Here is a 27149-nt window from a genome sequence, read left to right as displayed (position 1 = left end):
TTAACATTCCTACTGCGCTACGACATCTCTTTGAAAAATCGGTTATAAACGATTTACTTGCAGTGTATGTAAATCTTAAGAATGTAATGAATCAGATAATAAATAAGTTCTGTCCAATTACCAGGATGAAGACTTGACCGTTTGTTACGCAACTTTTTATTCGTAATTTATTACAATTGGAGTTATTTATGGGATGCGCGTTAAAAGACGCGGCGGTCGCGGATGTGAAGGAAACATTTAAATAGGGGTCACGTCTCATGTCTCGCGTTGTGTTAGGTATTTGTAATGTTATTTTTTTTAGCTTCATGCTGTCACCCGCAGGGGAACCTGTGAAATTAATGATAAAACATAGCGTTCTCGTAAGGACACTTACGTTTTCCATTTTTAGTCGAATTCATTCATTAAGGCATTGTCGTTGGGTAGGCATCCAAGCCTTTAAAGCTGGTAAGGCACCTGTCCTCTGGCGTTAAAGGGGGCTCGTGGGCAGTGGTGATCACTTACCATAAGGTGTCCCAAACGCTCGTTTGCTTTGATTTTTCCATAAAAAAAGGAGTTACGACGATTTGTCTTTTTCAACCAGGTTGGATTTAAAACCCAACTTAACAGTTATTACTTAATTTCACACTTCATAACGTTTTGTTTAATATTTTTAAAGTGTTATACAAAATTTTACGTATAAAATAGCATATAAAAGTTTAAAACGTAACGGGGCTCGAATTTGTCCTCTCGAAAACTGTCCAAGTGCCCTGAATACTAAGCCGTATGGCTACTCAAATTCTACTACGTTATTTATACATTTCCTTAAAAATATTATATTTGATAAGCTATTAAGATTACAAAGGAAAAGCAGGATCCAATTTTTCTTATCTCATAAATAAAATTTGTTAAAATATGACAAAATTTCGTGTTAAATAACAGTTTGACCACTTTTATGGAATTAATGTGTGCATATGAATTTTGTTGGAGTAAGGAGATGTGATTACGATTAATACGTTGAATATTTACCATAAATAAATGCATTTTTAATATAAATATGCTAAATTGTATAGATTATGAGAGGTTTTATGCAAAGTTCTGTAATCAAAATTAACTATATGTATATCTACTAGTTTGTCAGTACAAGACTTTAAGAGTCAAATTGATATATTTTTTAAATAAATAATAAATACGTTTATAATGTTTTTTATACCATTACATAAAATAGCTATGCTGGAATCTGGAATGGATGCTATCTTTGGAAAATCAGAAAATTTAATACATTTAACCTACTACTAATTAAAAAATATTTAATCTTGAATCTTTATAAAAGAACATCGAGGCTGGAATAAGAATAATTATACAAAAAAGTTAAGGTTAAAATAAAAAAAAATATTACATACAAAATTTCCAATGAATCCTTTGCATGCTACCTCAAACTATAATTTATATACTTTTATCGATTCATTCAAAGTAAACGATAAACAATATTCGTAAAGTATATACTCGTACAGCAAGTTGGTTGACCGTTTGTATGGCCTTTAATTTCACTTCCTCCACTTCCAAGGGCATATTGACATTATCTCAGATTTTTTGATGACAATTTATTTATATGACCAGTATATTATTATTGAAAGCTTATAATAACTTATAAAAACTTTACATTGAATTTTCACGTTTTTGTTCGATTAACTCTCTGAGTATTTATAATGTTTGCGATGGATAAAAAAGTAAAAGTAAAATCTATGCTATGCTTGTTCATTCAGTCTATCATCGTCTTCAGTTTAATAATTATCTCTTTTGTATATATTTTTTTATGTTTTAATTATAGTGATATATTACTCTGTTCTTATCGTTTGCGCATAGTTTGGCTGTAAACGCGACGGTTGTGGACTTTATTCATATTTTGGAGGACTGAATTATTTTTCTTTCCTCCCTATAGGCGCAATAAAAAAAATATTAACCAAATGAAGCAGAGGTGGGTAATGCCAAAGTTATACTGCACACAAAAAAAAAACTATTTAAGTTTGCCATTTCAGTATACGAGTATTCCGCAGAAATATAAAACAAATATACTTTAAAGACAATAAGAGGAAAACTTTAAACTTAAACGTTGGTCTGTTTCGTAGCTAACTGTACATAAACAAGTATTAAACTTTAGCTTTATTAATATTTAGCCCGGACTTCTGAGAAAAGACAGTGAGTGTCCTTTTGTGCAACGGACGTCGACCCACCATTTTGTTTGCGTTCATCGTTATTAATCTATGGCCTTTTTGATTTTTTAATTTCTGCAACTTGCTTAGGGTTGCCAGAAACATAAAAAAGAATATACATAACTTAACTGATATTTTTATAGTCTTATTTTTATTTTCTTAAAACATTTATATATCATATTAAAAACAAAAAGATTTTATTGTTTATTTTTCTTTTTATCTTTTTGGTAGTTAAAGAAACAAGTTTTCTTGCTATCAATAAGTTTTTTTGCAACTTGTAGTAACAGTGGCAACCCTGATAACGTCATAATTCATATTAATCAATGAGACCGGTAAGCAGATATTAAATTCATATTTCAAGTGAGCGACCACCATTGAACAAGGGAATCGCGTGTCCGAAGCAATCGATCGGATTTTTTTTGTTTGGAATCATATGCACATTTGATTAAAAATATTTATAAATAATATTTTTTAATGTTTATATATTCTTGGGTTTTTTTATTTATATACATACACTGCAGTAACTTATATATTATAGTACTTTGAGTCGGTATTATATCGGTATCGGTGACGGCTTTACATTTTGAAGCATTTATTTGAATAAAAGTAAAATACATTTTTCAAGAAATTGTAAGTAAGCATAGGAGCTTGCATGGGTGCTATAATAAAATAAGTGAAAACCATGTACCTAGATTAGTTTTTTGATATCATTTATACAAAATGTTAAACTGTTTTTTTATTCCTTCGATATCGCTGATTGATAGATTGTAAAATTTAAATTCAAACATGATTAATATACGTAGTCGTATTGAGTTATTAATTAAACTAATAGTATTATATACTAATGAGCGCGATTTACATTCAAACTCTACAGAAAATATTATATTTTAAAGATATTATATGCTCAAATTAAACCGATAAAGACTACCGATAAGTTCAAATAAATGAGAACGGAGAGTATTACTTAATAAATTACTATTTTATAATAACTATTAAATAGATACACTTAAATGTATAATATAATAATCATTATTTTTTTGTTACAGTTCCACCATGGAAGCGACACGACAAGTGTCAGCCCACTGGCTTTCAGCTATAGTCCTTCTCTGCTCATTCTGTTCCACATATTCTTTTAATGATAAGGTAAGTTTAACCGAGTTAAAAATATATTAATTGAAAACATATGATTTATGATCTAAATAAAAAAAATACAGAGTATTTTTTTCCAGTTCCATTTTTTATAATAATAAAAACAGAATAAATGGAAAGACGCTTCATCATGTTTAGGCTAATCTGGTAAAACGAAATGCGAAGTTCAATTTCGCACTCAACGCGTAATGTATTTATATTATTTTCCCCGAGTGGGAATCAAACCCACAACCTTATTTGTTTTTGCTTGTGCCACTCCGCCAGAACAGCCTTGAATATGAATAATAATTTATTGTTTCAACAGGTATTTTCTTAATATTAAAGACTCTAAAAATACTTTTACAAGCAATTAATGTTGTTATTTTGTAATTAATACATTTTGGTACTTTATTGTTATTAACAATACATAAAGCTTAATTTAGATGTAATAATAATGTTAACCATTAACTTATCTTCGGAGCAAAATAAAAAAGATGTTATGAATGTTTGAAGAAAATTTTAATTGTTATATTAATTTTCGAAATTGCATCGTATATTGTTTTAATTTATATATTGAAATAAAATATTGGACTCGCTTGTGGAATGGAGCATTATTTTAAAATACTGCCTTTGCGGTGATCTTCAATTCAAATGAAATATTTCTTTCTTGGACTACGTAAAAAAACAAAAACAATTATTTATACATATTTTGTTTATATTTTGTCATATATTATTTGATGATAATAATTTACAGGAAAAGTGTGGAATACAATGTCTTAACACTAGTTTCCTTTTGCATATGTGTTTATATTTCGTAGATTTTTCTATTTATTTATAAATATACTATACGATATTCCATATCGATAATATAATCAAGAACAGCTGGTTTCGTCAGCCACGCCTTTCATAATGGACCGGTCGAACGGTTCGCTGTAATTTGGTAACCGTGACGTCACACAACCTGTTGAAAAAAATGCAACGGCACTTGCAAAGTGTAGCAGTTATGAAACGGAACGGAAAGAATGTATAGTTTGTATAGATTTGGACGAACAGGTGTTACAAATGTTCTTGTTTTGTTATATTTAGGCTTTATAATATTGTTATTACCTAATTTTTATAGTTTTACGCTGTTTCACATTCACTAGGTTCCCTCTGTCATACCCTTTTATACGGTAAAAAGACTTGGCAGAGTGAACCTGTCCCGACCAATTTTCAAGAATGGCGGAACTCCACCACGCAATTTGTTTTGGTACCTGAGTTAATTTCCTGAATGAGAATCGTACCACAGCCGTAACATTTACGGTCGTTTCCTTTTCCGCTGCGCCTCCAACGCATCTCTTCACGCTATATTCCGCATAAGCAAAGTGGGCAGAAGAAACCTAAGGGAAAGGAATCTCAAAGGCAACCGTTGCCAATTTTCCGCCCAATCGACGAGATATTATTTGTCGTCTTACCAGAGCAAACAAATGACAATGATTCATTGCCTTGAGTGGGAATTTCCGAGTCACCCGCTGCGCCACGACGCCCTCTTAAAAATTTCCCCCCCTCCCTAAAATATTAAACTAATTTGTAAAGAAGTTAGGTTAACTCAAGCTATCATTAAAATTACCTAATAAGAAATAATTTAATTTATTAATTCAAATTTTGATTGATAATGAACAAGATTTATTAGCGTTCATCGATCTACTGTCACATCGTCTTATATAGTGTCAAAATTTAAATCACATTAGGTTATGTGGAGTCTATAAATCTTATTATGGCTATCGAAGTTAATTACGTTCGTGTTTTTGTTAAGGTTGGTAATGCTGGTTGTTTGGAAGGGGAGCTTCTTCATGTTTTTTATTATATTCCAATATTTGGGCATGTATGACGTGTATAAGAAGGTGATGACAGTGAAAGAGGTAAGAAGAGAACATAGCGTTTAGGGTTCCATGGTCTTTGACTTCCTCGCTAGGAACAAACCTTGATACTATGAAAAATATCATTTAAATAATTTGATTTGAATGATTAGAGAAATTAGGAATATATTATAATAAGCCTTTATGGAATTTTAGCAATTTAAAACAAAAATTGGCTTCAAGTATATCTTTATTGTTTACTTTTAAGCCATCAATAACATTGTGGGTACTAAATTCCCCTTTTAATATTTATTTATTAAGTCAAAAGCTCAAAATTGATAAGAAAAAACAATAATGATACTCATATTATAAATGTGACTGTAAGTTTGTTTGTTACGCTTTCACGAGCTACTCAACCGATTATTATGAAACTTTATATACATATATTCTTAGAGCGTAGGATATAGGATCCAGATCCTTTGGCTATAATAAAAAATAAATTTAACCGAGCGAAGCCGTGGTGAAGCTTCAAGTATATTATAAAATTAAATATTTAAAAGTAACATAGCTGCATTTAGGTTATGGCAACGTCATGGCCGTATAAGATTAACTCAATTATAGGTGATTTAACATGTAATTAAACTTTAAATCTCATAGCTAAGCGTCTCATCGTGTGACATTCTGTTATGCCTAATTTTGTTTCAATTTACCATTACGGTTAATTCCTTTTGGATATCTTTAGTATATTTGATACCGTTGATGATGAGGAGACGTCATCATGATGAGCGCCAAGATGGCGTCATTTCTCGCGCTTTATTGGCAGAGATAACTTAGTGACAAGACCCTTCATTTTCCAATTTCCGTTATAATCAGAGACACTGCGGCTTGAGTATCGGAATTATTCCCTTTATGTTTATTTAAATAATATAATAAATAGTCTTTTTCGCGTATTTAATTTATCCCCGCTCTACCTTTTAAAGAATATGCCATATTTATAGACAGATTATTGAATCGAAGACATTTTAAAATGAATTTGTTATTTAAATCACATTCAAATGGAATTTCGATTACACGAGATGAATATAAAGCAATATTCAAATATTGTTCCTCAAATACGTTCAGTCACTTTTTGCACAGAGTAAATAGCTATTGCTTGTAAATTACAAAAAAATATATTTTAGTTATATGGTAGACATGTTTAATAGTTTTTGTTATTTGAAAAACTATAAATATTTTTTATTTTACATATTTTATAAAGTAAGTAGCGAATATGGATACATTAAATTGTGTATAAAATAGTATCTTTGGTAATAATAGACAATAAAGGCCAATCTGAAAAATGAATGTAGGGAATGGAGTGTTTTAGTACTAGGTTCCCAGGTTCCCCATGCCTACCCTACTGCTATGTGCAGGATTCAGCGTGAAACTAAGGAAATAGATATAGGTAGTTTTTTATAGTATATGTTACTTCATACACTTTTAGTGAGACATTTCTCATAACATGATCTCTTTTCACAACGACGTGATCCTATAAAACGTAAGTGATTAAAAGAAAGCTATGAAACGAAATTTTGTATGAAATTGAATTTTATATAAAATCGATTTGAAACCTTCTAAATGACACCGTGAAATAAGGTCTCGAGTTTCACTATTTGAGTTATACGACAATTCTAGAAGACGCACCGTTACCCTTCACCTTGCTAGGTTTAACATCTGTCTGTATCTGTTATTATTTTTTATATTTTTATTATCAAATTTAGATAAGTATTATCTAATAAAGATTTATGAATAAATAAATGGTGACAATGTGGTTATAATTACTTACTAAAAATGGACCTATTTAAATAAAGTTCACAGCTTTCCTGTGATTATAACTGTATAGGGTATACGATGCGAACTTTGCAAACTTTGATAGCACTTTCTCCTATATTTAAAAAAAAGCATTCTTTAGCGATATATCTACGAATGTCCTTATCAATAAGAATCGAATTCCCGATCACATTTAACCGCCCAACTAACCAACATCTAGGTCAAGAGGTCAACCACAGAGCAATTTAATTTAAGTCCACAATGATTTTCATTACCGATAAGAATAATATTAAATTGGCTATTTCTTCACTGTCTGTGTCTTATTACTCTGTGATAAATCAACTCTATTGTGCACGTGGTTACATAACGCATACCAAACGTTGTCGAGTACTATGTGACTGTTTTCTTACGATTGCTTTTGTGTTTCTGATCATATTATAAAATTAAACATATTTTGCAATAATATTTTTTTAATACACGTATGCAGTAATTTATACTAAAAACATTTAAATTTATATGAAAAAAAACCTTTATTTAGTAACTAGAAAGAACACAGTATCAAAGATACTGGAGGAAGGTTACGTAAAAAGCACGAGGACCCTCCGGAGGACATGTATCTCTTACCCCTCTAAGGATAAAGCGTGAAGCTATGTTATGTTAGAAAGTTGTAATGAGAAAAAAAAAATTACTATTACTATTTTAAATTTAAGAAGATTATTAGGAAGATATTACTATATCCATCCATTTTGTTGTGTGGTTCTTCCATTATATATACTATATAATGGAAGAACCAATTAAATAAATTTAAAAAAAATATATAAATTTTTTACTTTTTTCGCGGGTAGACATCAAACTTGATAGACGTGTTTTTAAAGCTCTGTATTTTTTTCAAAAAAAAAAGGTTCTTAAAAGTACATATATGTGGTGAAAGATTGATTACCTGTGTTTAAGTCAATAACAACTAAACTCACTCACTGTTTTCTACACTGTATTCACAATGACTACTCCTGTGGAGCAACTTATGAAAGGTATGGATGAACTGTCCTCTATGTTCTCATCCAGAATGGGTGAGTTTGAGAAAAACTTAGTACAGTCCGGATCTGCAGCTTCCAATCCCACAGTAAAATCTTTGGCTGCTGAGTTCAACACGTTCAAATCCGTGGTGTGGAAAGCCCTTGGCTTATTAAAGTCTCAGGTTGAACTTGTGGCAGTTGGTCTGGATCGCCTTGAAACACAGTCCAGGAGAAAAGTTCTTCTGTTCCATGGCCTAGAAGAGGACAATAATGAAGATATTCTGCAGAAGATGCTTCATGTATTGTCCAACCACTTGAAGATGTCCGACATTAAATCCACTGAAATTGAGGCGTGTCACAGGCTGGGTGTTAAAAAAGACTCTGCCCGGCCCGTACTTCTCAGATTCACCAGTTGCCAGGCTCGTTCCAGTGCATGGAGGGCGAAAACCAAGTTAAAAGGCACTAAAATAACTATAACGGAATTCCTAACGAAATGCCGCCAAGATGTGTTTACTGCAGCCCGTAAGCATTTCGGTATTAAAAAATGCTGGTCAGCGGAAGGCATGATTGTTATTTTGCTACCTAATAAATCTAAAATCAAGATCTCCTCACAGCGCGAACTTAAACAACTGATAGAACAAGGCTCCGTAACGAAACCCTGACAGCAACTTAGTCCTTTGTTTACATCACTTTAATATGGCCGGTTAACACCTCAATATAGACTTTATATTACTTTTCAATTGTAGGGTACATTCATATTTATGTTATTATTCTTGCTGTGGCAATTATAAAATGTATTTTAATTTCGATGTTGGCTAACTGTGACATAATATTTTGTTTACAATTCGACTTTAAAATGTATCACCTAAGTCATATGTTTGTATGCACAGTCTTGTCTTGTTGTACGTTCCATTTTATGTTACACCTTTTTTCTAGTAAGTCTATTATTATTATCTTTTCTTATAATTTAAATGTAGTGTAAAATTGCATTTAATTCGACTTATACAGGTAATTTATTTTGTAAATTTTATATAGTCTAGTTATATATATATTTATTAATTTTTCTTTATATATTTATTTTATATATTATAAATATACTTATTTTAATTAATTTATTTATTTGGATATTTATATTATGTTAAATGAAAATGAATACTTTTCTTCTTCTCCTAGTGTTCAGGATAACGATCCTGATTCAGAACCACTTTATGATAAACTATCGAAAACTTTTGACAATAATTGTTCTTCAACCCTCTCCCTGGTGCATATTAACGCGCAGAGTGTTCCGGCTCACCATTCCGACATTCTCGCTTCCTTTAGCTCCGGCGTAGTTGACTGCATACTTATATCCGAGACCTGGCTGAAACCTTCACTTTCATCTGCTTCCTATTCTCTTCCTGGCTATCAGCTATACCGCAATGACCGCACTGGTAGGGGTGGTGGTGGCGTTGGTATTTACCTCCGTGATTACATTCCCGCTAGTATTGTCTTTTGCTCTTCACCTCATCCTGATGGCTCACTAGAATGTCTTTTTCTAGAGTTGACCTTGCGTCATACTAAAGTACTGGTCGGAGTTCTGTACTCCCCCAATGATCTAATCGATTATTTTAACACTCTGGACGGCATTCTTGAGAACCTTCGACCCCTCTACGAACACATGATTTGCATGGGTGATTTAAATACGTGTCTTTTAAAAAATGATCGTAGAGCTCATTCTCTAAAGGCACTAAACGAGTCCTATAATTTACACCTTTTACCTATGTCTTGCCCTACCCATTACTTTCCTAATTGTAGACCTTCTCTTCTTGATCTTATTTCAGTCTCTAACCCTATACTGGTTTCTTCTCACGGTCAAATGACCGCTCCGTTCTCCTTTCACGATCTTATTTTTCTATCGTATAAATTACGTCCTCCAAAGGTTAGAGGCAAAATTCATTTTCAGCGTAGTTTTAAGCATATGGATCTTGAACGCCTAAGGGAGGATGTGAGGAACATCGACTGGTCTTCCGTTATGTCATCTATGAATATTGACACGATGGTACAATCTTTAACTGCTGAATTGATTAACATTTACAATATCCATGCCCCTGTAAGGCCAGTTCGTATGAAGCATGCGCCTGCTCCCTGGTTAACACAAGTCATCAAGAATACAATGGCTAAGCGTGACAGAGCCAAATTAAAAAACAAAAAATCTCCTTCGCCAGAAAATCTTACAACCTATAAAAAACTGCGTAACATCTGCAACAGAATGTGTAGGGATGCTAAGCGTCGCTATTTCCATGACACCATTCAGAATCTCAGTCAAGCACAAGTTTGGAGATTCTTGGAGTCGTTTGGTGTAGGCAAAACCACTGAAACTCGTCAAGTCTCAGTGGACCTTCACACTCTCAATTCTTTTTTTACAACCCCACCATGTAATATAAGTCCCCTTATAAAATCGGAAACATTATCTCTGCTGTCACGTCTCAACCTACCAGACTCCATTCCTTTTAATTTTAAAGCAGTGTCGGAAGATGACGTCAAGAAGTGTATCCATTCCATTTCCACCAAAGCCTTTGGAATTGACAATCTCAGCCTTGAGATGATCCTTCCTGTGTTGGATAGCATTGCACCAGTGGTCACCCACATTATCAACTTTTCACTGACAAGTAATGTCTTTCCTTCACTATGGAAGAGTGCCTATGTCATTCCATTACCCAAAACCTCTAATCCCTCTAATGTCGCTGATTACCGCCCCATTTCCATCCTCCCTATCCTATCTAAGGTCCTTGAATCTTTAGTCAATAACCAACTTTACTCCTTCCTATCAACTAATAATCTACTGTGTCCATTCCAGTCCGGTTTCCGTCCCTTTCACAGCACAGTTGGAGCTTTGTTGAATATAACGGAGGACGTTCGGTATGCTATGGACAACACCAAGCTCACTGTTATGGTTCTGTTAGATTTCAGCAACGCTTTCAGCTCTGTTGACTTCGATATACTTCTTGGCACACTTCGAGCAGTTAATATTTCATCTGCAGCTATAAGCTGGTTTCGCTCTTACCTCTTCGGTCGCCGGCAATGTGTTAAAGCTAACAATATCACATCAACTTGGCTTGATCTTACTGCTGGCGTTCCTCAAGGCGGCGTTCTTTCTCCTCTTCTCTTTTCTATCTTTATTAACAATATTTCTAGAGTCATTACTTCTCCCTTCCATCTGTATGCGGATGATTTGCAACTTTACCGCCATAGTAATTTAAATGAATTGCCTGAAGCTATCGATAGTTTAAATAGTGATCTCGATGCGATACGTACTTGGGCCGAATCTTTTGGCTTAATTATCAACCCCAAAAAATCTCAGAGTATCATCATAGGCAGTAATAAATTAAGACATAAAATTAAATGGGATACTATGCCAGCGGTACGCTACTCAGGTGTAACGGTTCCCTATTGTAACGAGGTTAGGAATTTAGGACTTATTATTGATTGCAACATGTCTTGGGCACCGCATATCAATGCAATCAGCAGGCGCATGCATTTCTCTTTCCATTCTCTTAGGCGTCTCCAATACTTCCTTCCTCACAAAACCAAAGTTATGCTTGCGCAATGTCTTCTCCTTCCAATACTCGACTACGCTGACGTCTGCTATTTGGATGCGACTGAGGAGCTACTTAACAAATTAGAACGTCTTCAAAATCTCGCCATACGCTTTATTTTTGGCTTACGTAAGTATGATCATGTTTCTCAATTTCGTGCTCAGCTTAAGTGGCTCCCAATCCGTCTTCGCCGTGATATGCACATCCTTACCTTACTTTTTAAACTCCTTAACTACAAAAATTTTCCTACATACCTACAATCCCGCTTCAAAGTTCTTCCTCGTCCCTCACGCTCTAGGCGGTCGTGTGTCGTTCCGGCGCTTGATATACCTAGGAGCAACACCAAATTCATGCAGAAGTCCTTTTCCGTATATGCCTCATCCCTTTGGAACCAACTCCCTAATCCTATCCAGAGAAGCTCTTCCCTAAAATCCTTTAAATCCCAATTAAAAAAGCATTTACTTGCCACTGGGAACAATTAATATATATTCCGACAGAGTTTCAAATTATTACATTTCATTTTTCTTGTCATTTATCTCTTCAAAATAGTATAATATTTGTGTATTTATTTAATATTTATGTTTATGTATGTATTTTTTTTTCTTTTTATAGAATATATATGTAGTGTGTGTATATATGTATATGTAGTTTATATATATATTATGGTATATATATATATATTTATAGATTCAAATATAATATTTTTCTGTTATGCACTATACTCTCCCCGCTGTTTCACAGATATCCACTTCCACTGGTAGGCTGGAAGAGATTTCTTTTAGAAATAAGCCCACCCTTGTCAACCAAAGTTTTCTTCTTTAAATTTCTGTATTTTGTTTTGTGCAATAAAGAATATATATAAATTTATAAATTTTTAAAAAATATTTTCGACATTAAAATTTAATATAACATTAAATTTTTGAAAAATATTGTTAAAAATATTTTTTTATCGAGATTACATTAGAATACGAATAGAAGATGCTATCGAAACCTAAATATTAATAATTAAATGTCAAAATAATCTATGAAATGTCACGAATGAATCAGTTTTAAATAATCGATTATTTTTGCATAAGAATCCGAGTAAATCTTCTATCATTAGAAAATTGACCTATTTTGTGGGACGCACATAATATCACGTCTATGTAATAAAATTCTAGATATTTAAAGTTACATTTACATATATTAAACTACTTATTTGCCTTTGTTCTAGATTTTGTCATTTGAAATTTGCTGAAGAAAAATCATCTTTTAATTTTATCGTTATATTTTGTCTTACTCTTGAAACCTTATAACTAAGTTTATCAGAGTCTTTTAACGATGTGGCTATAAGTTTAAATCTTATATAAAAAAAATATTTTTGATTCTATATTTAAAAAATGAGACCGTCGTGGTAAGGCGACACAGCATCTGACTGTAAACGCTACGATTGTGGGTTCGATTTCCACTCGTGCAATGATCTTTTTTCGTATCCTTGCTCTGGTCACAAGACAAAACGGTGTTGAGTTCCGCCACTCAACACCGCCCAGTGTCTTAAAAATCAAAGTTAAAGTCAAAGATTGGGAAACGGAGTGTCTCTGCCAAACATCTGCATTAATATTTTGCTATTCATTACAGAAGAAAAGTAGAGGAAAAATATCCACCAAATTAAAGGAGATACATGGAGATTAATATAATTAATTACCCTGTTTTTAGATATGTTCCTAGAAAACTTAAATAGACTCTATTTGTCTTTGAATGCGTCATAGAACTAAATCAGTTTACTGACCGTATGTGACCATTAGGTACCGTTGTGATCTGATGATAATCAATCAATTTGATGAAAACAAAATTGTACCGACTTTGGAAAATGTGGATATGGCTTTTTTTGAATAATGAATAGTAATTTGTCTGGTCTGTAAACGCGACAGGTGTGGCTTCGATTCCCATTCGGGGGACAAGACAAAAGGTGGCTTTCCGTCACTTGAAACTTATGTAGGCAACGAAGTGTCTTATCTCTAGGTTCCCTCTGCCTACTCTACTTTTTGCAGGACAGCGTGAAGTTGATAAAATAAATAATAATCATATAATTTGTTTATTTTTTGACCGCTCTACTATATACAATATACATATACTATATCTATAGTCTACATACATAATATAATCTAACTTTAAACCGTTAGCCATAAATTAAGCTGAGATTGATTATTACAAGGGTTTGCACTTCTTTTAAGTTTAGTAATGACTCATTATATAGTTGAAATAAAATATGAAATTATCTTAATTGCCTTTTTATCTTGTTTACTTTCATGTGCTATTAAGTGAATGATTTTGTTTTTCTAGCAAATCCTTTTTGGTTTTGATAAATGGTTCTTTTTTACATTTTCCTTTTCTATTAATTAAAATAATAAATTAATTTGATTTTTATATGTTTGTCTGTGATATAAATAAATAATATACTACATCTTTTTTTTAGAACTTACAAACATGTCCATAAGGCTGTATATCAAACTGTTACAGATATCAGTTAAATATTTTTTTTATAGTTAATAATGGATAAATAAAAATAAATCTTTAAATAGAAGAATAGTTCGAATTTAATAGTACTTACTTAGAACATTTTAATTTCTACCTCATATACTTGAATATACCTCTCTCGCTCTTCCTAATCTTTAGGACGGGAAAAATTATATCCATATATATTAGTAACCATTTACACTAAAAATATTAAATTTTATTAAATGTGTCGTATTTTTTTTCATTTCTAAGAAATTCTAATATATGAATCACAATAATTATTTAAAAGCTTTTAAGATGAAGCGATTACATGAACTTTGTAAGTTGATGACATAAGAAGGAAACAGCCCGTCAAGTTCAAGGAATTTTCACACATATATTACATTTAGTATAAAATTGATGACAAACAAACCGCAAATATATTACATTCTTTAGTTTCATAGATATATTAAAAAAAACGATGACATATTCATCTTTCATATGATAGTGCTGTTCTTTAGTAAGCAAAAAGATACAGATTAAAATTTATTTAGATATTAATTAAAACTGTACAATAAATTAAATATTAATTTTGTCTTGATATTTCTATATTTTAGAAATTGAACGTTATGTTTTTACTTTTTAAACCTTTTTTTTTAACCTTTTTTTACTAATGACACCGTAGACAAGCAATTTTAGTGGTGATTTTTCTTTCCGCAATTAGGCAAAATAAGTTTTACATTACAACTCCCTATAAACGATAAATGGACAATGTAAGCTATAAAAATATATTTATTTCATTGTACTGTAACATTGTAGCATGCAAAAATAACAGAGAAATTATATACCTACACACGTACATATACACCAAAATATTTACTTTTTATTTTCAAAACAATATTATACATTTTGACTATTACAGTCATATCATCAATAATTTTAATTATCACATATTTCAGAAACAAGACCGCAAATTTTATGCAGAAAAATAATTGGGCAATTTCACATCCTGGTTGTTCTGAGAAGCTGACGTGTTTCCCTTTGACATGATATCATTTGTTTTTGTTAAATATAAGGAAAGATAAAATATGATATAATATTAACAACATTTTAATAGCCTAGGATAATAAAATTAATATATTTTTATAAGAAACATGTGAGAAGTTCATTTAAAAATAGTTTTGAAACATTAATAATTTTGTGGAACTTTCCTTGACTAAAATTTATTAAGTAAAATATGACAACGAAATAGTGAATCATAACACCTCTTCTTTTTATTATAGATATTTCGTAAACAAGAACTACCAAAACTTCAAAACTTTCTGGAAATTTAAGAGCTTTTTTTAGAGACAATACCGTTGTGGCGTTTAAGGATTGATTATTTTAAATAATTTATTATATGAACCTGGTGTAGTTAGAGCTGAGACAAAGTATAAATCTCTTAATTGGTAAAAAGAAAAGAAGGATATTTTTGTCTAATCAATAATAATTAACAACAACATCAAGATTAGGACTCAATATCTATTTGGAAATTCCACATAAAATGAAAAGATTTCCACTCGAGGAAATCGGGGGAATGGAAGGTGCGTTGAGTTCTGCGTCGTTCACTCAACATGCAATGCCTCCAGAATTCGACGGGAAGTGGGGAACAGAAATGTCTTAATGGAAATGGGTGTTAACAATAGGTTCCCAGGTTCCCTCTACCTGCCCTGCTAATTGCAGGATATGAAACGGAAAGGATTGTTTCGAAAGACTAAATTAGGTGCACATATATCTATTTGATTTTGATCAAGGTCATTGAATAACTGATTTGAAAACACAGTAGCCTTATATCAATTTAAAAATTTAATATACTTATTTATAGTAAACATAATATATAGGCTATTGTGTTACAAGCCAATAGTTATCTCAAATTAATACTATACTACATTTCATAGGTCGAGACCTACTTATTTCGAAATATAATATTCAGTAATATCAATAACGTAGCGTCCATTTCTCATTATGCGCACTAATTCAATTAATGGAACCTACGAGTATGTGGCACTGTGAGGCAGCGTCAGTAAGGGCGGTGGTTGTGAATTCGACTCACTATCGGGGGAAAGGATTATTTTAATTTCTCTCTACACTCTCGTCGTTGTGTATAACTCTACTATAATTTTTATAAATGCATTATTTTTTTACCTTTAAAGCGAAATTGAACCCTGACCTAACTCCACTTAAATTTTCGCTTCGCTTCACTTGCCCTTGCGAAAAGGTCGAGCGAAGATTATGACAGATTTGCGGTCACAACCAATTTATTTCATTTATTTTAAATTAGTCAGTGATAGCTCACTGAGTCAGTGGCAAGGTAACTTTATTAACACTTTAAATTGAAAAAATATTAATTATATTCATATAATCACTAGCCTAGGAAAGTTTAACTAAATCGATAATATATAAGGTCCCTAGACCTAGTGTTAAGACACTCTGGTTCTATTTCGTTTTCTTTTGCTCGCCGAATTTTCAAGACATTGCTGTGTTGACTGGCGTAACTCAACTCAGCGTTTGTCCTAATATAATAAATACTAAAATATTTTGATATTTAATTCTGGATTTGAATTCGTTACTTATATATTTTTTATTATGCTTTAAAAATATTTAAAATTAATATTCAGAACATGTCAGTGCAGTCAGTCTAACGGGAAGCTATTAGCTTTGAATATAGTTGACCCCGTACATAACTTAACAGTTGTTTTATTTTTAAACTCCAATTGTATTTCGTTGTGGCTATATCTGTATAAATGTAAAGCATATTAGAATAAATATTATATTCATTTTCTGTATTTTAGCGTTCACGTTGTATCCCGCAGGTAGGAATAAACAGAGGGAAACCTAGTGTTAAGACACTCCGTTCTCCACTTTCCACCGAATTGTTGAGTGATTGCCTATTGAGTGGTGGAATTCAACGCCCTTGTTGTATCTCCTCTTATCTTCTTCTCTCATTGATATTCCGTACTAGGTAGAAATGCTCAACGCCTTTCTTTGTCTAATCCGAATAGATTGGAAACAATAGAAATGAAAATAAAACGTAGAGATTTTCAAATTTGCCTTCAAGTGATTTTAGAAAACTTGTCAATAATCACAAAATCACTTTTCGTTAAAATTAAAGTCAACTATAAGACGTTTACGTTTGTTTTAATTTAGTTTTTAGTGTCTATCATTAAAAAACAATTTAACTTTAATTTGAAATATTACACTTAAATTTTGTCCTGTTTTTTATTTTAAGCAAAAAACTAATTATTTAAATATTTATTACAGTATTTTTTACAATTTAACAAATCCTTGAGTTATTATAAGTAGCACCAGTCACTGTTACACACTGCTCTGTGTCTAATTTGACCTAAATGGTACATATCCGTGACATTTAACTTTTACTTAAATTGTTATATACTCAATATTACTAGATATTAGTATTTGTTAATTCTAATTATTATTAATTATTTTTTGTGTATGTTGATAGTTATATTATTTAAAAAAAAAATAAGTTTGAAAATGAGGAATTAGCAATTATAATTAGCAAATCCAGTAAGCTCGTTTTCACTGTCACACAACTTATAATAATTCATATCTTTTATCTTTTTCTTATCGTATCGTATTTTTATCGTATCTTTCTCCATAAAAAACGAAAAATATATGTTCCATAGATTTGACAAGAAAAAATTGCATAATATAAAAAAAATATTTATTTATTTTTTATTCTATCTCTACCACGCTACGCTAGCTAGGGATGTGAAAATATATGCCAATCTATTTTATCGTAAAATAACATAGATTAAAAAGCTAAAACTTATGTAATATTAGCAATAATTAAAGTAATTTATGATAGGCGAGTCGATTAACAGACTGATATCGATCTACATAACATCGAGATACATAATCGATTACATTACTGAATCGAATGTTCAAAGGTTAAATAAAATTGTAATTGGTAAAATAATTTTGCTTGTGTTTTTTAATATGTTTTAAATAAAATTAATGTTCATATATAAAAAAAATCTATATTAGTATAAATATGTGTATATCTATTTAAAATTTAATTTCATTCTAGTATTAGATGTATATCAACAAATGCGAGTTAGAAACTCGGTGTTGCGTATTTATAAAATATGAACTGGAGCGAAACCGTGTTACTTAGGTGTTTCCTCAGATTCGTGTCAAGCGTGCATAGAAGCCATGAAATACTATAGATTAATGGAATAATGGAAAAATAAAATATTGCCATGTCGTGATTTCCTCAATTTTCTGTTAAAACTGTACAGCATAAAATCAGTGTTTATGATCTTAGGTAAAATTTTATCGAGATTTCTTTTTCAATAAGGTCGTTATGGCAGAGAGGGACAGCGTCTGACTATAAGCGTGATGGTTGTGGGTTCGATATTATTACCTCGTTCTAGTGGGATGAAGTGTGGACTGTGGACATCAGAGATAACTTTACATTGTTAAAACAATATATATGTATGTATGTATATTTACAGTCAAGTTTGGATTAGCTTAATTTTTAAGTACTTTCTGGGCGTAGGAATGGGGGAGACAGACCAGGAAGGGTACCAGATATATCTGACGTAGTCGCGGCCTACCCGGTTATATTTCAACCAGATTAGATAAGACAAATTATTTTAATATTTTCATCTACAAACAACAAACTTATATGAAATATATTTCAATAATATCTTAATAATTAAAAATAAATAATGTTCCAGTCTAACACAATGCACTACACCCATTATGACAAAGCGCAGCTACGGCACAGTAATTACGCAAACCTATTTCATTTCATTGGAAACCTTCAGATTTGCTCTTGGACTGGATTAGACGTTTATCATTCACCATCGATTCGGTATTTTAAATTGTCACGTTGGCTGCATAGCAATCACGTTAATGATTAATTGTTTAATTTTTGTTTGAATTTTATGGTGGTTTTGGTATAAAGCTGAAGCTACACCTTGTATTCCTAGTAGTAATGTAGCAAGGTAGGGAGAGGGAACCTAGCGATAGACTTTTATCTTCCTTCCGTGTTCTATAAGGTTGACATTTAATTTGATTTACTTTTTATACTTTTTTTCATACTTTAACAATCTCATCATTATAATAAATAATTAAAAACGCTTTTGTTTTAAAACCAGATTTTGTGGTTTTGTGGTCAAATGTAATTGACGTGGTGGGTAATAGTAGGCCAAAAAGATTTTTTCCATTAAGGAGAATTTGAACCATTGGTTCCTAAGAAAAACGCGTTCAACCAAATAAATTCTTCAGCTTTATAATATTAGTAAAGATATCTTGTGATCACAATTTGAATCATAATTATGACATGTAAGATAGTCAGCTGATATCAACTTCATCACGACAATGTCGTCATACAGATACCTTATATATTTATTTATATACCACGGTTTAAATTTGATCTCATTTTCTCTGGAGCACAAGAACCACTGTCAACTTACTTAATGTGTATGTAACTTGTAGCAATATTACTAAAAAAATAGTCATCTCATGCATTGAATATGATTGTCTTTATAAAAGCTATGGGCAAAGTTTTATGTCAAGCGATATCCCGTGCATAAGAAAGTTGTCGGCTAACTTCAACAGGATACGTTTTCTTTAGAAGAAATTATTTACCTATAGAGAAATATTTATTAATGTACTGAATTGAGGGACATTATTAAAATATATAGACATGTTTTTAATCTACGAGTGACTATGTCATCTTGCGGGATGTAGTTATAGTAATTAAATAAATATTAAGAATGTAACAAAAATTTTATCGTAGCAGGAATTGAACTGATACCTCTAGGGCACGGGTTCTAGTCCGAATTTCCATTTCCTTGTTTTTGGATAACGCTTGAAAAATGTTAAAATATCTTATATATATTCAACACAGCATACTATACTTTAGGTAGGGAAAAAACACAATTGATATTTTATAATATCATTCAATAATAACAATATTTATTTAAGACTTAATAATATAAAAATATTGGAATCTAGAGGCCAATCGTAAACGCGACAGGTTATGGGTTCGATACCCACTCAAGAAAATGAAATATTTTCATTTCCTCGCTCTAGTAACAAAGCAAAGCGCGACGTTTAGTTCTGCTACTGCCACAAGCAATACCTTCATAATTTTGTACAAGGATAATTCATTTAAAATTAACTATGTGGTCGTATTGTATTGAACCACATCCTAAAATATTTAAAATAAGTTTCTATACGTTTGTATATATTTAAAAATTTAAGCCGATAGTAAATTGTGATATTTAATCAAAAGACTGGTTTACACGTAAGTAAATGTTAAATGAGTGACACATGTATATATTTATATTTCATATTGTAGAAACCAAAAAATAAACACAAACCCAGCCACTGAGTTGCCATTGTAATTTGAACTCTGCATTGCGAAATAAAGTGCTAGGTGTATAGTGTGTATAGTATAAACTAGGTGCAGCTACTTAAAAATTATGAACTTATGAAAAAGCAATAATTAAATATTACGGGGAGTTTACTAAAATTCTTTAAAAAAATCTATATTTCAATCGATTAAGTCGTTTCTGAGATTAGTGTGCACCAACCCACTGACTGATAGGTAAAAGTTTTAAAAATCATTATTTTACGTTCTTTTACATCGTTAAATGGATACAAAAAAATTTTCTCCTATATCTTCTGGATAGACTGCGAAGAGAAATTTGCAAATATTTCTATAGTGAAATTAAACCGAAGCGAGTGGAATTCGAACTCATAATCGATGTTCTTATATGTATATTTAAGATAAGATAGCAATATGTTTCAGAAAATGGCAAATATTTACAGAGTTCTTTTTAGGCTGGTCGTTCGCTACAATGACGGATCCTTTCGAATGTCCATGGAAAATAACGAAAGGGCAAAGACCCGCCTGTTCTTTTATTTGACTATACATACTTTTTTTCACAATAAGGTGCAAAATCGTGACGGGAGAAATAAAAATACAAATACATCCGATGGAATTTAATATGTTTTACTGTATTTTGTATTTTGTATGTTTATTTTGAATATTGTATGTAACCTGTATATATATTATATACACGATTTTTATATACAAGATTTTTATTTCTTAAAATGTCATTTAAATGTTTTTAATTGATATTAACTTTATATTACAACCAACTATATAAGAGATGTGAGATTGCGGCGTTGAGTTCTGCCACTCAAGACACTCGGCGGATTGTGACGAAATGTCTTAATGAAAACGGACGTTGTTAACAGTAGGTCCCCAGGTTTCCTTTGCCTACTCTATAATACTCAATATACAGCGTAAAGGTAAAAGAAAGAAAGATCTTATATATTTCTTTAGATATTCTATATTTCTTTAGATAGAAATAAGATGTAATAGCTAAGTAGCAATAGCTCACATAAGTATGTAATGTGCATACAATCTTACATAACATAAATTTGAATAAATCTCAAGCACAATATGTCCTTTAGATACATAAATGTATTGTTTCAACTGACGTGTGTATAACAGATCTTTGTCTCACCTTGGTTCTTGGACTCGCCTGAGCAGAAACTGATAAAACTCAACCCTGACACGTATAACGGGAACGAAATCGAACAATAGACTTCCCGTTTCCGTATGTCGTGAACTTGTCAGAACTGTCAATAACTTTCTTTTATATGCTATGTATGGCCATGAGTTAACAGTTTACAGCCTATTCAACATTGGGATATTATCTGTGTGTATGTAATTAATACAGTTAATAATTCCATTTCCTCTTTTTGGGAACGAGGCAAAGCGCGTCGTTAAGTTCCGCCATTCAATATGCAATGCTGGAGGCATGGAATATTTCAGAAAATGGAAAATGGATGTGTCTTAATTGGAACGGAGTGTCTTAACATTTCCATAGGTTCCCTCTGCCTATCCTGCTATATTTAGGATATAATGTGAAGCTTTAAGATTTTATTAAATATTGATAATCCGTTCAGGTATTCAAAAAAAGTTACCTATGATTTTCAACTGTAAACGCAGTAATATATACAATTCATATCTTTATTCAGAAAATACAGTAAATAAATATATAAATGTGATATACTAAATCAATTTAAAAGAAATCAACGATTTATAAAACGGTTAGTGAAAATTAAAATTCGTTTCACGCACAAGTTGTTCACACCCAATGTCAGTGTCTGTCGCTACTAATGTACTCTTATAACGACGCTATATTTACCATAAGCGAAACTTGCATAGATACTATAGTAAATTAATTCGTGATTTGTTTTAAAACTACGCAATGCATTAAAATTTTGTGTAGTTATTTGTTGTTTTTGAATTTAATAGAATTATTTATAAATATTTTACTATTTATCAGTGACAGAATTACTCAACTTCATTGAAAAACATAAAATTTAAATTAACAAATAGATAGATTAATGCGCTCTTAAAAAAAGACTGCACTCTTTCTCAACTGGTGGAAATATTTTCACTATTAGCTACCTACAAGAAAAGCTATCAGAGCCATTAAAATAGATTTTTTTATTGACGTACAAGCTACTACAGTAGTAACGTAATTAACCAATTTACAGTAGTAACATAAGTAACCTTTAATACAGACAACTAGTTATGACAGTTAAACTACAGATAATTGCGCATTCAAAATAGTATTTAGTCAGTGTGACTAACAGGAGTTATTGTATAAGGCATGTATGTTTACGCCTTTATCTGTGTTACTAGGTAAAGGGCAAGCGTGTGGATGGAGAAGACAACAGATCAATAATGTTTTTCATTAAGATTAGTATTTTTTTTCACATTTTATTATTTATAATCGTAAATAGTTTTTTTTAATTTGCTTATTTTATTCTATTCGAATAAAATCTCATAGAAATCTTTTTTCATTTAATAAAAAAAAAATATTGCAGTTTATGAAATTATTCAGCCAAAAATAACTCAATTTTAAGTACATGATATGAGTTCCTTGGTAAATGTACTTAGGGAGGATTTTTATAATTCTCACAGAAACAGGAAAACATAAGGTTTTATGTTTTATAGTTGACATAAAAAAATTGCAGGCTATAATAAAATACGCAGTAATTCAATTATTTATACTTATATACCGAAAATATAGTTAACTTCCTCAATTTTACCTCGTACATTGTAAAGGCAATCTCAATTTCGTGCCGTTACTTAAATTTCTTTAAGATCCTATTACGAAATTCGGTCGAAAGTAATAATTTAAGGCAGAATCATCTGAACGACAATCCACATGACATCAAAGTAAGTTAACAGAACATTTTATGCGAAATAAGATTTGTAAATTATACTGTAAAAGTGTTACATAAAATTATACTAGTTAAAGACTGTGGTTTTTAACGTTTCTTATTTGTTATTGAACAGACATTTACATATAAGCTACCACTCTATTTTACACATCTTTAAAATAATTGAAGGGCATAAGTGTGCGACTCTAATCGTAACAGGTTGTAGGGTCGATTCCCATTCGAGGAAATGAAATATTTAATATTTTAATTTCTTCGCTCCGGTAACGACATAAAGCGCAGTATTGCTTACTGCAGTATTTATTTCTTCCAATCAACACGCAATGCCTCCAGAATTTTGCAGAAAGTAGGGGACGAAGTGTCTTAATAGGAGCGGAGTATCTTCCCTTCCTTAAGTAGATTCCCAGGTTCCCTCTGCCTACTCTGCTATGTAAGACATTAATTGCGTTTCATCTCTTAAGCGAATAGCAGTTCATTGTGTAAAATATTGTCATATCCCATCCGGGTCTGTAAAATGTCGATTGAAGATGCGAGATAAGAAAAAATACCGAACATTTTATATGTAATAAAACAGAAAGCATTATTGTTTGTATGTTTTACGTTTTGATTATAAAAATAAAAAGTCGTCGAAGCTTATTGTCAGGTCAATAGCAGATTTAATTTAATTTATTAAGATTACTTATTAAAAAGAGATCCTAGCGTTTACTTATTCCGTTTTCTAACTTTTTTTTAACTCAACGACTTAACTTAATGTTTTACATAGCGAGAGTAGCTAGAGGGAACCTGGGAATCTTTTTTAAAGATACTCCGTTCATATTAAGACACTTTGTCTCCTACTTTCTTTCACTTCACTTTGTTCTCCTTCTTTTCCTAAATATGAAAGCATTGCGTGTTGATTGGTAGAACTCAACGCCGTGCCTTGTCTCGTTCCGGAACGCAGAAATAAAAATAATTTAATTTCCCTAGTCCAGTCGACAACCTACGACAGTCGTATTTGCCGCTATTTGCTCTACCGCTGTGTGCTGTGTGTGCTCTTCTTATGTATGCAGTGCGCTTCATATTAAATTGATTTATGCAACTTTTTAACCACGACTGGAATCCATCACGAGCACTAATATCAGGTTCTCATGGTCTAGAAATTATCTTGAATAGGCGTTCTCCCTTACAGCAGTCACGCAACAACAGTGACATAACGTTCCTTCCCGCTTCCGAGACCGCCATGTTGGATTGCGTCACGACTCGCACAAATTATGTATTTGCACAGATTGCCAATTAATTTAACCATTTACGAAATACAGATAAATAATGTTTCATTTTAATTGGTTATCAATTTATAAATTATTTGTTTTGTATTCAGAAAATTAACATGATAATGAATAGGAATAAATGATTTGATTTGATAAGATCTGTTGATTTTTTTAATTTTGTACATCTTCCGCACTTCTCGGCGGGTAGGCAAGATCTAGTGGCATATGTAAATACTATACTTAGTTTCACTATGTATTTTTTAAGAGATTTATCTGCTAGCTGCGTAACCAAACGCCGCCGCGCTTTCGCTAATCAAAACGGACATGTATGATATTAAGATTGAACTCATACTTATTGCATATAATTGAATACGATTTATATTTTATTTAAATATCCATCACTCTCGCACGTCTGTCAAGTAAAAAAATTGAATCTTTATATGAACAACAAAACGAGTTAACCAAGAATAAACATCGTCCCTTATTTAGTATTCGGAAGTCCGGTTTTAAAACATAAGTATATTGTACTATTCATATAGCACAGTCCGTCTGTCCGTTTCGTCACGATCGGAGCCGTGACCTTTGGTTGTTAGGCTTTTGTAACAGTTGTCAAAACTTAAATATTTTATTATTTATTGGTGTATACATGATTAATGATTTAAAATTGTTTTTTGTGTAGTTAGTTCTATGGCATGTAGCGTGTGTTGATTCAAATCTACTTTGTTTAATGTAGGTTAAGACATAATATTATTACAAATTTTATTTAAGAAAATTAAATCATTGCCTACGTAGGTTATCCAGATTATTTATTTATTATTATTCCAAATTATTTAGATATTAGAGAAAAAATCTAATATAAGCACAAGATATATTTTTCCTTAAAAATTTTATAAATTTATGTAGTAAATAAGAAAATGTTTTTTCTTATCCACATTTTTGGTATAGACGATATAATTAATATATGATATTTTATATTCGTATTACGAAAAATAAAAATAAAAGCCTCTATATTTTAATTTTATTAGGTAAACCCACATTTATCATTAGTGGATGGTAACATATGTATGTATCAACTAACAATGCAAAATTGTTCAAAAACCCCGCAAAAATATGTTTATATAAACTTAAAAATATTTTACAAGTAAATGGATATTTCCATTATTATTACTTTAGATAAATGCGAAAAACGATCACAGCAAATAATAAAAATATGACAAATATTTTTATTGTAGTGTTAAAACGCAAGTTGTGTTTAAGCACTTCCTACTTCATTATAGATTTATTAATATCTCGGTATTAACTTGTAAATAATGCAGCATATTATAAATATTGCGCCAACTTCCTGCTCGTGTAGGCGACATATGCACATCTGCTATATAAATGTGAATTAAATTTATTTTATCGGTTCTATACCGACTGTATGACGAAATAGATATATAGAGAATAGTGTTTTTTATGTCCCTTTCAATTAAGTAGGTAGAAGGAACCCTCTGCTTTTGCCTTTTTTTTATTTGGAAAAAGCTTGGTGAACTGACGTTACATTTTATATACATACAATCCTGAAATTGGTATGGAACTATTGGTGAGCGAGTCCGACTCGCACTTGACCGATAATTAACATATGAATAAGCCTTTCAAGTTAAAATCGAACCTGTACCAACGTTATAATGAATATTTCTAAGTTCTAACATAAAATAATAGTTAAGCTAAGCATCAACTCAAAGACGCTTACATTAGCTACTATAATAAGCACCCAATAAAAGCTATTACGAGAGCGTATCGTAAAATATAACGTATTATATTAGTGTTATATCACTAAATGTGGGTCAGTGGTCTAAGACCGGCGCCGCGCTGGTTCTACAATACTTTCGATCTCTATACATTTAATACTAACTTTATACTTTCCTTTTCACTGCATTCGTGATGTCATGTTATACGCCTTAATGGTTGTGCAATTATACTGGTTGTGGGAAATTTTAATAAGTATATAAAATAAGAGAACACACAGAACCCGCACACAGAACTTAGTGTTAAGACACTCCGTTTCCCACTTTCCACTGAATTTTGGAGGCATTGCGTGTTGATTAGCGGAACTCAATTCCGCTCTATGCTTCGACACCAGAACGAAAAAATGAAAATGTAATTTAAGTTAAGTTAAGTTAAATTTTTAATGTATATTTCATTTCCTCGAGTTCCATAAAACTACCTATTCAAAATATTAAGGCACTGCTCCACAATAACTTGGCGTTTACGATTCTAAAAGATTTTGAAGAGTTATTAATACAATTTCTGTGTTAAATCGGCACATAGCGGTATTGCAACCATCATTCATAATAATTATTGTAGGTATATGTAAAATACGTACTTTATTATATTTTTTTCCACTTCTTTATATAATTTTTGACACCGCCGTGGCTTTGGGGCACAGCGTGTGTATGTAGGTGACTGTGGGTTCAATTCTTATAGATTTATTTTTTTCATTTTCTCGCTCTGGAAACAGATTTTTTTCTCTTTTCAACGCCAGCAGAAGCTTAACACGCAATGTTTCGAAATCTTCTTCGTCTTAATTAGCATTAAAAACCTTCAGAGCATT

The 27149-nt window shown here is 31.4% G+C and overlaps 1 protein-coding gene across 4 annotated transcripts in view; it reads left to right on the top strand.

The window, feature by feature from the left end:
- sona (sol narae metalloprotease) overlaps window positions 1–27149 on the top strand; it is a 111063-nt gene that overhangs the window by 36846 nt on the left and 47068 nt on the right. For all 4 annotated transcript variants that reach the window (XM_085194600.1, XM_085194599.1, XM_085194597.1 and 1 more), the window contains exon 2: window positions 3236–3332. In XM_085194600.1, the coding sequence (XP_085050726.1) occupies window positions 3243–3332 (90 nt within the window). In that variant the 5' untranslated portion in view covers window positions 3236–3242. The remainder of the gene's footprint in view (window positions 1–3235; window positions 3333–27149) is intronic.

This window comes from Heliconius melpomene, chromosome 12, assembly GCF_056956725.1.
Source record: "Heliconius melpomene rosina isolate 202511_hmr_F chromosome 12, ASM5695672v1, whole genome shotgun sequence".
Classification (NCBI taxonomy): domain Eukaryota; kingdom Metazoa; phylum Arthropoda; class Insecta; order Lepidoptera; family Nymphalidae; genus Heliconius; species Heliconius melpomene.
This window is presented reverse-complemented; position numbering and strand designations above follow the sequence as displayed.